Raw genomic sequence first — 13,524 nt, forward strand, 5'->3', positions numbered from 1 at the left:
TGCATATGTGGAAGTCAGAGGACAACTGTGTGGAGTCTGTTTTCTCTTTCTACATCTGTGTGGGTTCTAGAGATTGAATTTGGGTTACCTTGCTTGTGCAATCTCACTGGCCTTATCCTTTTTTTTTTCTTTTTGAGACAGGAACTCATTACGTAGCTTTAGTTGGCTTAGAACTCTCTAAGACCAGCAGGGTGGCCTCAAATTCACAGAGATCCACCTACCTCTGCCTCCCAGGTGCTGGGATTAAAAGCATGTGCCGTGATGTCAGGCTTGTTTTCCGTTTTTTTTTTTTTTTTTGAGACAGCATCTTACATAGCCTAGGCTGGCCTCAAACTCATTATGTAGCAGAGGATGGCTCGGAATGTCTGATCTTCCTATTTCCACCTCCTGAATGCTGGGATTATAGGTACATGCAACCATGCCCAGCCTTAAATGGAAGATGCTTTATAGACTGAGCTGGGTTGGCCAGTCAGAAAGTAGCCTTCATAGGAGCTTTAACACTGGGCAATTCCTGTGCCTGTGAATTCTGGTATATAAAAGCTAGCTTACTTTGTCTATTACATTCTCTTGCTCTCAGTGGACTTTACTACAAAACACATGAATATCCATTGTTTTAAGATAGCTGGAGCCCACATGGCATGGAACCTGAGACTGCTTCATACGTCTCCATCTCTAGGTAGATCATCTTTTTTATTTTCAGTGCTGGGGCTTGTACCTAGGGCCTGGGACATGCTAGGCAAGCACTTTACCATTGAGCTACAACCACAACCTGGAAATTCTTCTTTATTGAAAATAAATACAGAGTCAAGCAGGTGGGCCAGCCAACATCTGAAGTTTTGGGGGCCGAAAGGGGTCAGACTTGTTCAAAATTCAGATCTCCATAAGCTGGTCATTTCCCACGATCACCTCATTTACTCGTTTAGCTAAAAAAAAAAAAAAAAAAAAAAAAATTTTCAGAGAACTGGCAGCAAAAGATGTCATTTCAAATTCAATTACTTCTAGAAAACATATTGTTCTTTTCAAAAGGGCCCATGAGAGAGAAAGCATCTTCCCACACAAGATGGAACTGACCCCTATATCCCTGGCTTTGAGGAAACTTACAGAGGAAGAGCATAGAACTTGGTCATAAAGGATGAATAGTTTTTCTAAACAGTGATTAAAGGGAAGGCATTTTGGCTTGGCGTGATAGCACATGCCTTTAATCCCAGTACTCAGGAAGCAGAGGCAGGCAGATCTCTGTGAGATGGAGGCCTGATCTATATAGGTTAGTTTGGGCTACAGGGAGACTCAGTCTCAAAAAAAAAGGGGGTTAGTAGAATGGTATAGAGATGTAAGAAAGAGACCAGGAAATACTGTAGTGCGACTGGAGGACAGGAAATGAGGTGAAAAGAGAAGAAATGAGGTTAAAAGGATAGAGAGACTCAAAGAAGAAAGTGAGGAATCACACATAACATGGAAATGTGTTGCCTGCCCTCATCCTTGGGGACAGTTCCATGATCAGTGGATGCCTGAAACTGTAGAATGCACTAAGTTAAAAGAATTGATAGGGGGCTGGAGAGATGGCTCAGCAGTTAAGAGCACTGACTGCTCTTGCAGAGGACCCAAGTTTGATTCCCAGCACCCACATGGCGGCTACGAACTGTCCTTAACTCCTCCCTCTTCTGACCTCCATGGCATTGCATGACATGGGTGCACTCACATACATGCAGGCAATACACTCATACACATAAAATAATTAAAAAAAAATTGGTAATGATGTCAATTGCTCTCCAAAGAGGACTATAAATTTCTGTCTTCACCTGAGGTACATATATTAGCTTGTTTTTCATATCTTGCCCACTGAGCATTATCTGTGCTAATGTGATCAATAAAAAATAGCTTCTGTGCTTATAACTTGGGTATTGTTTACCTTTAGCTTCAATCCTTTGACCACTTCCAATCAAACAGTTCTTGATGTCTGCACCCTTCTCAATCACAGCGTTGTTGCAAATGACACTGCCCTGGATGTTGCTTCTGTAACAGAGTAGCCAAGTTAGAGAGTGCCCAGGATTCATAACCAACCTATTGGCTGGGAGTTTAGGCTTTTCTTTAGAAAAAGAACTACTGGTAGGTTCTATTAATGACTGCATGTCTCAAGTTATCATTAGAAGACAGAATTGTGGACCAAGAGAGGACCTGGCTTTAGAGAATTTGCTTTTGGAGAATTCTAGTGTGGGGATAGCTCCTAATGATCCTGCTCCAAGCCTGGAAAAAAGGGTTATTTTGACTTTGGCTTGTGTGTGTGTGTGTGTGTGTGTGTGTGTGAATGGGGACTGAAGAATCTAGGGCTTTGCACATGCTAAATAACCACTTTACCACTGAACTATATCTCCAGCCCAAGCTCTTTGTTTTTTTGAGACAGGATCTCATATGGCTTAGGCTGGCCTCAAATTCACTATGTAGCCAAGGATGACCTTAAACTCTTTTTTTTTTTCCCTCTCCCTTTTTGGTCTTTTAAAGACCTATAGCACCAGCTGGTGTGGACCTAACCATGTAAACCAGGCTGGCCTAGATCTCAGAAATCTACCTGCGTCTGCCTCCAGAGTGTTGGGATTAAAAGCATGAGCCACCATACCCAGCTGACCTTAAACTCTTGATCCTCCTGCCTCCATCCCCAAGTGCTAGGATTACAGGTGTGTGCTACCATCCCAGTAACCAAGTTATTTTTACTAAAAAATTTTTTTAACTTTTTTAATTTTATGTGTAATCATGTCATGCAGTGCCTGAGGAGGTCAGAAGTTCCAGAGGAGGTCCCCTGGAACTGGAATTATGGATGGTTGTTAGCTGCCATGTCGATGCTGGGATTTGAACCTGGGTCTTCTGCAAGAGCACCCAGTGCTCTTAACCACTCTCTAGCCCATCAGTCCCTGTTTGTTTTGTGACAGTTTTTATTTGTGGGTGGGTGTGATGGGGGAGGGGCACACACATGTGTATGTCAGAAGACAACTGTTGGGAGTTGGTTCTTTTCTTTCACTATGTGGGTCCCAGGGATTGAACTCAGGTCATTGGTCTTGGCCTAGATCCTTTACCCACTGAGCCATCTTACCTGCCTAAGTTCTTTTTATTTGAGATAGAGTCTTGCTATGTAGCCCAAGCTGGCCTGGAATTCATGATTCTCCTGCCTCAACCACCCAAGTGTTGGGATTATAGGCATGTCTCCACATCTAGTTTGACTTTACTATTCTAGGGATCCCTGACCTTGGGGTATAAATTCCATCAACTTCTCTTTGGTGTATGGGTGGAAGCTGAGGCTGGTCTGTGGGCTGACCCATCAATTCTGCTTCCTATCTAGAATTATATAGCAAATATTATTGAGGTTCATAAATTAAGAATCTTCAGATCAAATATGGAAATAATGGGCTCACAGAGCTCTTTCCACGAACTCCATTTAAATGAAAACTATATTCATTAGAGTTGGAGAGATGGCTCAGTGGTTAAGAGCACTGGCTGCTCTTGCAGAGGACCTGGGTTTGGTTCCCAGCACCCAAATGGTGGTTAACAACCATCCATAACTCCAGTTCCAGGGAATCTATCTCCTCTAACCTGCTTGGGCACTGCATGGCACGGGTGCACTTACACACATGCAGGCAATACACTCACACACATAAAATAAAAATAATAAAATTCTGTAGCTCCAGATCCAGGGGAATTCAATGCCTGCCCAATTCTGATCTCCACAGACACAGCATGGCATAGGTGCATTTACATACATGCAGGCAATACACTCATACAACTAAAAAAAAAAATAATAGTAAAAAACCCAGCTCTAGCCAAGCATGGTAGCACAGATCTGTAATTTCAGCTACTTAGGTGGCTTAGGCAGGGAGACTACAAATTCAGGGTCTGCCTCAGCTACAGAGCTAAATAAAGTGGACAACTACTGAGATTCTGTCTCAAATAAAAAGAGAGGGGTGCACAGGGTTTTGGAAATATTACTTAGAGTACTTGCTTAGCACGTATAAAGCCCTGGGTTCAATCCTCAGCACCATTAGAATACTCTTAAGAGCAGCAATGGTTCTACTGTATTGTGAAACTGCCTTCCTGGCTCCTGAAGAGAGTGGGAGAAAAGGTTTAAAAAAAATACTAAGCCAGGGGGCTGGAGAGATGGCTCAGCGGTTAAGAGCACTGACTGCTCTTGCAGAGGACCCGGGTTTGATTCCCAGCACCCACATGGCAGCTATGAACCATCCTTAACTCAAGTTCCAGGGGAATCCAAAGCCCTCTTCTGACCTCCATGGCATTGCATGACATGGATGCACTCACATACATGCAGGCAATACACTCAAACACAATATATAAATATATAAATAAGGGGCTGGAGAGATGGCTGAGTGGTTAAGAACACTGGTTGTTCTTGTAGAAGACCCAGGTTTGAATCCCAGCACCCACATGGCAGCTAACAACTGTCTGTAACTCCAGTTCCAGGGGAATCTGACACCCTCTTCTGACCTCCGTGGGCACTGCATGACACGGGTGCACTTACATGCAGGCAATACATGCATACACATAAAAATAATAAATAAAATTAAACAAAAATAAATATTAAAAAATAAATTAAGCCAGGTGTGGTGGCACAGGCACACACTTTTAGTCCCAGCACTCAGAGGCAGGCGGAGCTCTGTGAGTTCAAGGCCAGCCTGGTCTACATAGTGAGTTTCAGGACAGCTGGGACTATAAAGAGACCTTGTCTCAAAAAGACCAAAAAAAAAAAAAAAAGAGGCTGGAGAGATTCAGCAGTTAAGAGCATGTACTGCTCTTGTAGAGTCCTGCCTGAGTTCTGTTCCCAGCACTCATGTTAGGGAGCTCACGACCACCTGTTAACTCTAGCTCAAAGGGATCCAATGCCTCTGGCCTCCTGGGTACTTGCATGCATGTGCACACACAGAGATACAATTAAAAATTAAAGTTTTGTTTGTTTTTGTTTTTTTCAAACAGGGACTCCCTGTAACCTCAGCTGGCTTGAGATCACTATCTAGACCAGGATGGTCTTGATCTCATGGAGATCCACTTGCCTCTGCCTCCCAAGTGATGGGATGAAAGGTATGTGCAACCACACCTGGTAATAAAAGTAAATCTTTTTCTTTTGAGACAGGGTCCCAGCTGTCCTGGAACTTGCTATGTAGACCAGGCTGGCCATGAACTCACAGAGATCCGCCTGCCTCTGCCAAGTGCTGGGATTAAAGGCGTGTGCCACCAGACCTGGCTAAAAGTAAATTTTTAAAAATGAGAGAGAGAGAGAGAGAGAGAGAGAGAGAGAGACAGAGAGAGAGACAGAGAGACAGAGAGAGAGACAGAGACAGAGTGGAAGTTAGAGGACAACTCTCCTTCCACCATGGGATCCAGGGACTGAACTCAAGCTGTTAGGCTTGTGCAGTAAGTTATTAACTGGCTGAGTCATCTCTCTGGCCAGAAAAAGTCTTTTTGAAAACCATCACCAACATTTATCACATATCTATGCCAGATACTATGTTGAATACTCTGTACATTCAGCAGTGAGGTTTTTCAAATCTAGCTGTTTCATCTAAAAAAAATCACCTGGATATTTCTCAGCAGGTAAAGCCACTTGTCATGCAAACCTGGAAGCCTGAGTTCAATTTCCACAACCTATGTAAAGATGGGAGAGTTGGTTTCATAAGGTTGTTCTCTGATCTCCACACATGCACTCTGACATATGTCACTCACCCCATCCCATCTTGCACACAACATGCACACGCACGCACACACACACCTGGGCAATGTAAAAATATCCTGTGTCATGCCTTCCATCAATATTTTTGGTAGGTCTGGAATGAAAACTTTAAGTACAAAAAACCTTTCTTAGGTTGATTCTTTGAATATCATTTTTATCTGATGTAGTAAAAATAGTGCTCACATTTTACAGATGAAATAACAGATCTAGAGAATTTAAACTATTTATTCCAAACCACATAACTGCTAAGTAACATACACAAATGTGGTTCTGCCTGATTCCAGAATGCAATACAAGCCTGCACAACATAGCAAGATCCTGAGATCCTGTCTCAAACAACAGAAAGATCCTTCCCAAATGCCAAAACTTTAATAAAATGTGAAAAAGAATTTTACAGGGCATTTAGCTATCACCATTCTTTAAAACAAAAATTATTTTTATTTTATATGTATGAGTGTTTTGCCTACATGTGCATAAAGTGCGCCTGTGTGTGCAGTGGCTGTAGAGACCAGAAGAATGAGTTGGATCACTTGGAACCGGGATTACAGATGCTGTGAGCCACCATGTGGGTGCTGGGAACCAAACCTGGGTCCTTTGGAAGACCAGCAAGTGCTCTTAACTGCTGAATCATCTCTCCAGCCCCTACCATCTTTTTTTCAGATATTCAAAATTTTATTTTAAAAAATTTCCTTCATAACAATTTAAATAAGTTTGAGAAAGCTCCTTTTTACCATAAGCAAAGTCAATAAACAGGTACAGAAGAGTAAACCCAGGAAGAAGGCTTTGATCCCCTACAAGAACAGTAAATATTCTTTTTTTTTTTTTTTCGGTCTTTTTGAAACAGGGTCTTCCTGTAGCCGCAGCTGTCCTTGAACTCACTATGTAGACCAGGCTGGCTTTGAACTCACAGAGATCCGCCTGCCTCTGCCTCCCAAGTGCTGGGATTAAAGGCGTGCGCCACCACACCCGGCGAACAGTAAATATTCTTAATGGCTGGCTGAGCCATCTCTCCAGCCCTGGTATCAAGGTTCTTAAGGCCCTCTTAATCATTCAAATTTATAGCTTCGTTCTTCCACTTAGGACTGAAGAAGAAAAATTAGATAGTCCAACAAAGTAATAAATCTTCCCTATCTAATATTCCTAGTTGGATCCCTAAAATTTGCACTTGAGATGATGTTGAGTTTTTCATTCCCAGTGGTACTTGGGTTGTTTCCCAACATGAACTGCTATCATTCTCCTCTTTTCTCTCTCCTCCCTCCCTCCTTCCCTGCCTTCCTTTGGTGAAGAAAAATCTAAAGTTTCTTTGATCACAGAATATTTGGACACTCTGATATTCAAAAATTACTTGTTCATATGAGATTGAACTTTGAATGAGAATGGCCCACATCTGAAAAGATTTCCTGATGCCTCAAGCATTATGAGGGTAAATGAACTCAAAGTCAGGCAGGATTCTGCTCACAGTGTGAAGTCCCTAGATACAGCTCACAAGCCTGGGGATGCACCTCATCCCCATAAGGTATTCTAATTTTGATCTGGAGCCAGAATTCAGATCAGTGACAGATAATTCTTCATGAGCGCGAATCAGCATACAATGCACAAGGAGCTCTCTCAGCTTGATAGAGAGCTTTAATCACTTCAGATTGCAAACCAGAGTAAAACAGGAAAGAGGCTGCCTAGACCATCGCCACTCCTATGGAAGGTTAAAGCCTATGCTTCTAGAAGGCTAAAGCACCTCTGTGCTGTGGGATGAGAAGAGACAAGTACTACTATGCTTTTTGTCAGTCTCAGGATACATTCAGTGGGTCCTCCACAAGGTACCATCCAGAACTTTCCAACTTGTCCAGATTGCAAAGCAGTTCAGTCAGCGGTTATGGTAATTACTGCTCTTAAAAATTTCTTAAATTTTGCCAGGCATGGTGGCGCACACCTTTAATCCCAGCACTCAGGAGGCAGAGGTAGGCAGATCTCTGTGAGTTCAAGGTCAGCCTGGTCTACATAGTGAGATCCAGGACAGCTGGGGCTACAGGGAGACCCTGTCTCAAAAAGACCAAAAAAAAAAAAAATTTAGTTTATGTGTATGCCATGTGTGAACAGGTGCCTGCCAAGGTCAAAAGAGGTGCTGCCAAGGTCAGATGTCCTAGAGCTGGAGTTACAGGCAGTTGTGAGCTGCTCTACATGGGACATGGGTGCTGAAGTCAGGTCCTCTAGAAGAGCAACAAGTGCTCTAAACCACTGACCCATCTCTCTAGCCCTATGCTCAGCTTTTTATGTGGGTGCTTGGGCTCCAACTCAAGTTCTCATGCTTGCATGCCACATATTTTATTGAATGAGTTACCTCCCTAGCTCAGGTTGGCCTCGAACTTGCTATGTAGCCACAGCTGGCCTTCAACTCCTTTCCTCTTGGCTCTACCACCCAAGTGCTAGGATTACAAGCTTTTACCATCATGCCTGGCTTTTTAAATAAGTGTTTTCCAGGTTGGGAGGAGTGGTGGTGCACACCTTTAGTCCCAGCACTCAGGAGGTAGAACCAGTTGGATTTCTGTTAATTAAGGCCATCCTGGTCTATATAGTGAGTTCTAGGCCAGCTGGGATTGCAGGGAGACCCTATCTCAAAAAACAAAAACAAAGAAAGAAATAAAAAAGTTTTTTCCCAGTAGGGGATATAGCTTAGAGTGTCCTGGGTTTGATCTCCAGCACCATATAAATCAGGTGCAGTGGTGTACACCTACAATATATATACAGGGATTCAGGTATCACAGCATATTCTTGTCTTAGTGTCTGCATAGGCTTGTTTCTTTTTAGGGTGGCTTTTTCCTTTTCCTGTCTTCTTAATTTTTTTTTTTTTCCTCCCTCTTATAGTGCTGGAGAGATTGAGCCCAGGATCTTTGTTGCGCCACCCAGCTTGTTTTTATCTCCCCTCGCCCCACATGGTCTCACTAGTTAACTCTGGTTAGCCTTAAATCCACAACGATCTGCCTACCTCTGCTTCCAAGATCTGAGATTAAAGTTGTGTGCCACAACTCACAGCCAAACCTAGGATCTTGCACCTACTGGGAAATATTTTATCACTGAGCTTAATCCCTAGCATTGGGGTGATTTTGAACAGGACAATAAGAGGAGCTAGCTAGCCAACCAAGTGTAGGCTCCTCATGTATTGCCACCTTGGACAAACAGAAAGACCTTACCTACAAAGAATCAAGTAAGCAAGCAAGCAATGAATGCGATATTCAAGAGTTAGGAATGTTGGGAATAAAGGAAAATGGAAGCTGTATCAAGCCTGTAATCCCAGTTACTTGGGTGGCTGAGGCAGGAACATCATAAATTTAAGTCCTTCCTTTTCTACCATGTGGATTGGGGGGACTGACTCAGGTCATCAGGCATGGTGACAAGTGTCCTTACCTGGTGAGTCATCTCACTGGTCTGCTTCCCCTTTTTTTTCCTTTTCAAATCTGTGTGTGTGGGCATGTGTAGGTCAGAGGACAACCATGGTTGTTGGTCCTTGCCTTCTACCTTCTTAGAGACAAGGTCTCTTCTTTGCTTACACCAGGCTAGCTGGCCTGTGAGTTTCTGTGGACTCTCTGCTTCCCATTCTGTGATAGGAGTGTTGGGACTACAGATGAGGGCTATCATGTCTGGCTTTACATGGATTCTGGGGATCCAAACTCAGGTCCTAAAGCTTGCTCATCAAGCATTTTACCCACTGAGGCATCTCCCCAGGCCTTCACTAGACTTTTGATTCCTGAGCATTAGCTGTTATAGAAAGTGGCAGAAAATGGGAAAAATAGGTAGGTGCTTTCTCTACATACTTTGCCTACACCTTCCCCAAGGTGGTCCTACTAGCATCTCTCAAGCCCTGAGGACCTTGGGCAGGTATCTAAGTTATTGTCCACAAAGCCTCTGCAGTCCACAACTGCTGGCAGAAATAAGCACAGTAAATATGAGAAACTTTCTTCTGGACCAACTTATGTGCCTACTCTGATACTCAGTCCAGATGTAACATCAGGAGGGTAATCAAAATTCACATGTCTACAATTTAAGTACCTTTCTCAAGTTTATCATAAGTAATTAAAACTAAGTGACTCCAAAATAATGGGAAAAAGTTCATATGGGATGCAAGATGTCTGATCTTATCAACAGATGCTAATTTTCAGGATAGAGTAATCTTTCATGGCCTTCCTGACATTAGCCCTGTATAGTCTACCTGTAATTTTTTGGTTTTGGTTTGTTTGTTTTTTCTTTCTTTGAGAGAGGGATCTGTCTTTTACCTTAGATTGGCTCAGAAATCATGATTTTCATGCTTCAGACTCAAGAGTGCTGAGATTATGGGCATGCACCACCCACCAAGCTTGTCTATAGCTTTACATTTAACCTTGTTAGCTGGAAAAGCAGCAGTAGTGGCAATTCTCTGAAACTTTTGCTATTTCCCCAGCTAGAACCTTAGTAGATGATCTAAGAATATGCCTTCTTCATAAAGCAACTGATACTGGGATGTCACAGGCTTTTCCCCTCAACTTATTTCACATTAGCAAACAGTAGTTTTTTTAGGAAGGCATGGTTTCCTTGCCAAATTCTGTGTGTCAAGTAGGACATGACACATGGGGGCAATTTATAGCAGTTGTCTTCCTTGGAAGATCTGAAGCAGAAGGGGAAAGGAAGTCGGGGGAGGAGAGAAGAAAAAAGGGGAGAGACGGGGAGGAGAAAGTTATAAGGTTTCATGAGTAACTCTGGAATCAGATGATCAAATGGATCAAGGTAAGTATAGTTTCAGGTTCCACGGGTATCCATCAGTTTCATCCAGGAGTCTGGAAAAACGTCTGGCAAGCACAGTTTATTAATCTGCAAAGAAATGCATTTGAGCTTCTACAGCCTCCATCCAGCCTCTTGACACTGACATGACTTGTAGACATTATGAGAAATCTTGAATTCTCAACTTGATTCTAAAGGTAATGGGAAAGTTCAAAGCTTTTTTTTTTTTGGTCTTTTTGAGACAGGGTCTCCCTGTAGCCCCAGCTGTCCTGGAACTCACTATGTAGACCAGGCTGGCCTTGAACTCACAGAGATCCACCTGCCTCTGCTCCTGAGTGCTGGGATTAAAGGCGTGTACCACCATGCCCGGCGCTTTTGCTCTTTGTCCTGTCTAGAGATGCCTGACTTCAGGCCAGAAAGCTTCTGCGACTATATAGGGTTGAAAAGACTCCTAGGGCATTGTCACCTTAGGGGATCACATGGCACTGTCACCCAGGAGACCTTCAAGAGAATGTCTTAGAGTTGGCCACCTCTGTTGTAGCCTTTAGAATTAGGCTCTGAATTGTTGACTGATGGAATGTGGGTAGCAAAGAGATAGTCTTTAGAAAGATGCTGGCAACATGCCACTTTTGGGAACTAATGTGAAGTAAGAAAGAACAACTATCCTTCTAGGTGGCAAGTATTGCTAAGTGTTTGATGTTTATTAACTCCCTTAGTGGTCCTAATAAACCTGTGAGGTAGTTTAGTTTCATCCCATTTTATAATGACAAAATATGGTACAAAGAGGTAAGGCCAATTCTCTTAAGTGGTTAATAAATGACAGACCCAGGTCTGACTCCAAAACTCATGTTGGATTACAGACAGAGGAGTGAAGATGGAAGGGTGGATCTGGGAGAGAAAGATGACTGTGGAAAAATAATTCAGGAAAGAGAAAAGACTTTATCTTTGGGTCTGACCTCTTGTCTCTTTTTGTTCAATGTAAGTCAATCTTTATTAAAAACTGTTTAGCGGGGTGTGGTGGTGCACGATTTTAGTACCAGCACTCGGGAGGCAGAGGCAGGCGGATCTCTGTAAGTTCAGGGCCAGCCTGGTTTACATAGTGAGTTCTAGTCCAGCTGGGGCTACAGGGAGACCCTGTCTCAAAAATACGGAAAAAAAAAAAAAAAAGGGGTGGACATGCTGCTCAGTGGTTAAGTACTTGCCTAGCATACACAAAGCTCTGGGCTCCATCCCCAGTACTACATTAACCAGACATGGTGGCTATTTGCCCAGCTAGAAACCTTAGCAACTGGGAGGTAGAGGCCAAGAGGATCCTAATTGGCAACATTATAAATTTGAGGCTAGACAGGAGATCCTTTCTCAAAAATCAAAACCAAGGGGTTAGAGAGATGGCTCGGTGTTTAAGAGTACTCTGCTTGCAGAGGACCTGGGTTTTGTTCCTATGACCCACATGGTAGTTTACAATTGTCTGTAACTCTAGTTCCAAGGGACCCAACATCCTTTTTTGGCCTCCTCAGGCACTAGGTACATGTTTTAAATACAAAATGGTATGGTACAGTATCTATATATAACCTATGCATATACTGTAGTATATTTTGTGTTTATTTCTATTTATTTATTTATTTATTTATTTATTTATTTATTTATTTATTTATTTATTTATTTATTTGTCTGTCTGTCTTTTGAGACAGGGTCTCCCTGTAGTCCCAGCTGGGCTAGAATATACTTTGTAGACCAGGCTGGCCTTGACTCACAAAGATCCACCTGCCTCTTCCACCCAAGTGGCATTAAAGGCATGTGCTACCACACCCAGCTTTATTTTTAAATTTAAAAATTGTTTAATTTTCCCTTTATGTTTTACCTGCATGTATGTAAGTGCATCCATGTCCTACAATGCCTGTGGAGCCAGAAGAGGGCATCAGATTCCCTGGAACTGGAGTTACAGATGGTTGTTAGCTGCCAAGTGAGTGCTGGGAACCAGACTCAGGTCCTCTGCAAGAGCAGCCAGTGGTCCTAACTGCTGAGCCATCTCTCCAGCCACTGTTTTTTTTTTTTTTTTGAGACAGAGTCTTATTACTATGTACCCCATACTAGCATCCTTCTGCCTCAGCCTCCCAAGTAGCTTGAATCATGGACATATACTACCACACCACATATTTTTTTACTAAGTTGCCTTTTATTTTTCTACAGATTGTCCTTGATTTACAATGGGGTTTTGTAAACCCACTGTAAATTAAACTTATAATAAGTAAAAAAGGAATTGGAGAGATGGCTCAGCAGTTAAGAACACTGGCTGTTCTTGTAGAAGACCCAGGTTTGAATCCCAGCACCCATATAGCAGCTAACAACTGTCCATAGCTCCAGTTCCAAAGGATCTGACAGCCTCTTCTGTCCTCTGTGGGCAATGCATGACATGGGTGCACTTACCTACATGCAGGCAATACATGCATACACATAAAAAATAAAATAAATAAAATATAAAAAAAATTAAAAAAGACATTTAATCTGCCTTATCTATCAAATGTCAAAAGCTTACAGGTTGGAGGGATGGCTCAGTGGTTAAGGGTACTTGCTTGCTTTTCCAGAGGATCTGAATTCAGCTTCCTACAACCATGTCCAGTGGCTTACCACCACTTGTAACTCCAGCTTCAGGAAATCTGACAACTTTGAACTTTTTATATATTATTATTGCATATGTGTATAATGTGTGTGGGGGGGTGGTATGTGTGTGGAGATCAGAGGACAAGTTTGTGGAGTAGGTTCTTTCCTTCCATCTTTACCTGAGTTCTGGGTGTGAAACTCAGGCTGTCAGACTTGTACAGCAAGTGCTTTACCTACTAAACCAGCTCTGGCCTTGAATTTATGATCCTCCTGCCTCAGCCTCAAGTGCTGGGATAGTAGATGAATGCTACCACACTCAGCATAAACCAAATTTTAGGACATTCTCAGGTTGTCCAACCTGAGGCTCATGGGCCTCAGGATACCTATAGCTATAAGGTATACCTATAGCTATCCTCAGGATACCAGGATAGCTATAAATGTGATCTGAC

General features: G+C 42.7%; 1 protein-coding gene across 6 annotated transcripts in view; it reads right to left on the reverse strand.

The window, feature by feature from the left end:
- Positions 1-764: 764 nt before the first annotated feature.
- Eif2b3 (eukaryotic translation initiation factor 2B subunit gamma) overlaps positions 765-13,524 on the reverse strand; it is a 111,405-nt gene continuing 98,645 nt past the window's right edge. For 5 of the 6 annotated variants that reach the window (XM_029553954.1, XM_008848858.3, XM_029553953.1 and 2 more), the window contains 2 exons: positions 1,910-2,013; positions 768-923 (listed from right to left, as the gene is read on the reverse strand). In XM_029553954.1, coding sequence (XP_029409814.1) covers positions 871-923; positions 1,910-2,013 — 157 coding nt within the window. In that variant the 3' untranslated portion in view covers positions 768-870. Of the gene's footprint in view, positions 924-1,909; positions 2,014-13,524 lie in introns of all 6 variants that reach the window. The other variant, XM_008848857.2, reaches the window with a different exon arrangement.

This window comes from Nannospalax galili, unplaced genomic scaffold (assembly GCF_000622305.1).
Source record: "Nannospalax galili isolate Female #2095 unplaced genomic scaffold, S.galili_v1.0 scaffold1664, whole genome shotgun sequence".
Taxonomy (NCBI): Eukaryota; Metazoa; Chordata; class Mammalia; order Rodentia; family Spalacidae; genus Nannospalax; species Nannospalax galili.